The 3,270-nt window shown below is 33.3% G+C and overlaps 1 protein-coding gene across 1 annotated transcript; it reads right to left on the bottom strand.

The window, feature by feature from the left end:
- Positions 1-583: 583 nt before the first annotated feature.
- LOC139501528 (uncharacterized) lies at positions 584-3,270 on the bottom strand. The gene is made up of 3 exons (XM_071290641.1): positions 2,528-3,270; positions 1,772-1,913; positions 584-794 (listed from the first exon to the last, which is right to left on the bottom strand). The coding sequence occupies exons 1-3, from the start codon at positions 3,234-3,236 to the stop codon at positions 650-652; spliced, it is 996 nt and encodes a 331-aa protein (XP_071146742.1). The 5' UTR covers positions 3,237-3,270; the 3' UTR covers positions 584-649.

A 3,270-nucleotide genomic window follows, 5' to 3' on the forward strand; every position in this document is an offset into this window, starting at 1 on the left:
ATTCTCAAACATTGTGCCAAATACGGCTACGGTAATCTTTACCTGGGATTAGACATATACCTAGTAGTATAAAGTTGTTTGTAACAGTTGTGAAATTTGGGTATCCAGTATATTCAAGGAAGATCCAGTTCTTCATCTTTAAAAGAAATAAGGAGATGTGGTATGATTGCTAATGAGACAAGTATCACTTGAGATTAAATGAAGTTGATGTTAGCATTAATTGACAACTATACGACCTTCAACAATGAGAAAATGCGTACCGTAAAGTCAGCTAGGAAAGGCCCGACATGAAATTTATAAAACGTTTCAATTGAGAAAACTAATGTCATATTTAATAACAAAACAAAATTACGAAAACGAAATATGACAGACATGAACCACAACAACCACTGAACTATATGCTTCCTACTTTGGACAGTCACATAACGAAAGTAGTGGGGTTAACATGTTTGTAAGCGGCCTACCTTCTTTTAATCTCGAACAGTGGTGTGACAGCACAACAAATAAACAAACCATAACATCAGTAGAGAAAGGCTTAACTCATCAGATCGATACGAAGTAAAATATTTAACAAAAACAGACAGAAAGTAGTTAATTTTATATTGAATAAACCATTGTAACATCCAATCTATATCGAAGTATAAAAACTTTATTTCGCTGTTTCTTTGGTACAGCAACAATATCTATTCTCACAATCTGCTTCTGTGCGAGTTTTAGAACAGAACCAACTACTATACACATACGACCAGCTTTCAATAGGTTTTCCAATTGCTACACTTCCTACACATGTTGATCTGAAATCATATTTTAATATTAATGTATGCTCATTTTAGGATTACTATGACGTTGTAAAACTTCATCAGTGTCTCAGCAAAAAAGTAATGAGTCAAGGTTTTGTCAAAGAAAGTCGTGTCCTTTGTGTATAAAATTTCTTTAAAAAGTACCAAGACATAGTAAATAAACAGTCAGTGTCTACAGTTGAGTTATATCTTCGGGGTGCTGAAGTCGTATACCTTTGTATTTACTTCACAGTTTTCTTCCCTTTATTTGTCTTCGTGCTATTATGATCGTTTAAATGGTATGAGTTTCGACTTGACAGGAAATTAATACATCCCGCTATCGTCTTTGGACTTAGGGAAATCCTGTTTGAAATTGTCCTGATGTGCAATTGAGATGCAAGAGGTTTTTGCAGAGTTTTTCCATTAGGAGTTTTATTTCCCTTGTATTTGTAATTTACTTAATTTGAACTTAATCGAGAAAGATTATACTATATATGGAATGTACTACCAACTACATTTTTATCGGTATCTCTATCAATATACTATCAATTAAAAAAATGTTGACGTCATGACAAATTGATTATCACTTTAACCTATTAGGTCTGTTTGGGTTACTTATCCAATTTTGTCAATATAACACAACCAAAAACAACTGCCATGCACGTAGAAGGTGAAACTAGCTATAGAACATTTTTGTAGAACAAGTTAAGTTCATTATTTTTGTCAAGTCAGGAATATGACAGTCGTTTTTCACACGTTCTGTTGGTTTATAACGATTGATTTTATCAGTTTAAATAGACCTTTGTGATATACTTAATACAAGTCCAAATAAAGAACAAAACGTAAGTGGTGTATCGGTTATATGTTTACAGTAGTTGACTGATTGCATGATAAAAAAATATTCTTCTCCTTGTACAAAATATGCTTCAGTAAATGCCATTACTCCGCAAAAGTGAAACATTTAAAATTTCTTAAATGTAATAAATATTTACTTTTTATCATTTCCTCTACATTCTAGAGCACAGTTGTTATTTGGAGTGCATAATCGTTTTAGTGCTTTAACATATTTATCACTGGGTACTAGTGAATTGCAAAGTGCCAAAGCCCTGTCATAACTGCCTGCATCATCAGTGTCTACAAATGCAAATGTTATATTACTCATTGAATTAAATATATGACATTACCGTTGAGAAATCGTTTAAAAAATACAAAAACTTGCTTATAGGAAACATATCATCCTTAATGTAAACCATTATGTGCTATTATTATTTACAATTGTCATTGAAAATCGGTCATTGTTTTGAAGTTGCGTAAACGTAAACGTACGGACAAACAGAAACATAAATTACTTGGCAAATAAAAGCACCAGTAGTATACTGCTGTTCAAAAGTCATAAATCGATTGAGAGAAAACAAATCCGGGTTAAAAACTTAAACCGAGAGAAACACATCAACTATAGGAGAAAATCTGATGATAAGTAGTTGTCGTTTGTTGATGTTGTTCATAGTGTTTCTCAGTGGTTGTTTTTGATAAGAGCGATGGAATTCCGGTTTGATTGATTTTACACTAGTAATTTGTGGGGCCCTTTATAGCTTGCTGTTAAGAGTGAGCCAAGGCTCCATGTTGAAGACCGTTACTTGACCTATAATAGTTTCCTTTTACAAATTTTTACTTGGATGGAAAGTTATCTCATTGACACTCATACATCTCCTTATATCTATCTGTAATTGAAGTATATTCATACTTACACGATTTTGTGAGTTGTTTCATCTGTTGGTCAGTAAAATTGTGGCTGAAAGTGTAATTTTTGAACTCAAAACCTAAGTTTTGTAGCCTGAAATCTACAGTGTCAAGCTTATGTGTTGTTATCAATGTTTCATTTAGCAAAGCAAGGAAGTCCTGGCCCCTGGCATCAGTAATTGATGTTAGTGAATTAATCTTTGATTTCATTATATTCATGTCATTTTGTAGTGATGTTACACCGTGAATGTTTGCTGCTGCATTTGACTGAATCCAATTGTTTAGTTTTTCTGTTGTTTTCTTCGTATCGTTACTGCATTTCCACAACTGTTCTTGAAGATAAGCATAGTCAGTATTGAGTCCTTTGTTGTTAGACTCTAAGATGGTATTACTTTGTTTTACCAAATAAACCTCGTTTTTCAATGCAACGATGGTTCTGTTGAGATAAATGACCTCTGATTTAGAATTTGCGAGTTCTCGGCTTTCACTTTTGGATATGTTTGTTAATGTCATGAGTTCCTGTCGCAGCTGTACCACAGTATTTTCAAGTTGAATCCTGTATGCTCGTTCCTCTCTGATCATATCTATAGCTGTTATATAATGTTGGTCAGTCAGAACAGTTCCAGAACTCGACTGTGTCTGGGTAATGTTTGGTAAAATTAACCCTCTGGCACCGAGAAAGACAAAAGTCATTTTCAATACTTTTAAAGAAAGCATTTCTTACCTTTCGATGTAGGTGTTTATGTGTAAA

This window comes from Mytilus edulis, chromosome 13, assembly GCF_963676685.1.
Source record: "Mytilus edulis chromosome 13, xbMytEdul2.2, whole genome shotgun sequence".
Lineage (NCBI taxonomy): Eukaryota > Metazoa > Mollusca > Bivalvia > Mytilida > Mytilidae > Mytilus > Mytilus edulis.

Excerpts from the sequence above, each read along its gene's own strand:
- LOC139501528 (XM_071290641.1), bottom strand. The coding sequence starts at position 3,236 with ATGCTTTCTTTAAAAGTATTGAAAATGACTTTTGTCTTTCTCGGTGCC. Across the intron at positions 1,914-2,527 it reads GAAACAACTCACAAAATCGT|ACACTGATGATGCAGGCAGT; the intron begins GTAAGTATGAAT and ends TTGCATTTGTAG. Across the intron at positions 795-1,771 it reads TGTAGAGGAAATGATAAAAA|ATCAACATGTGTAGGAAGTG; the intron begins GTAAATATTTAT and ends ATATGATTTCAG.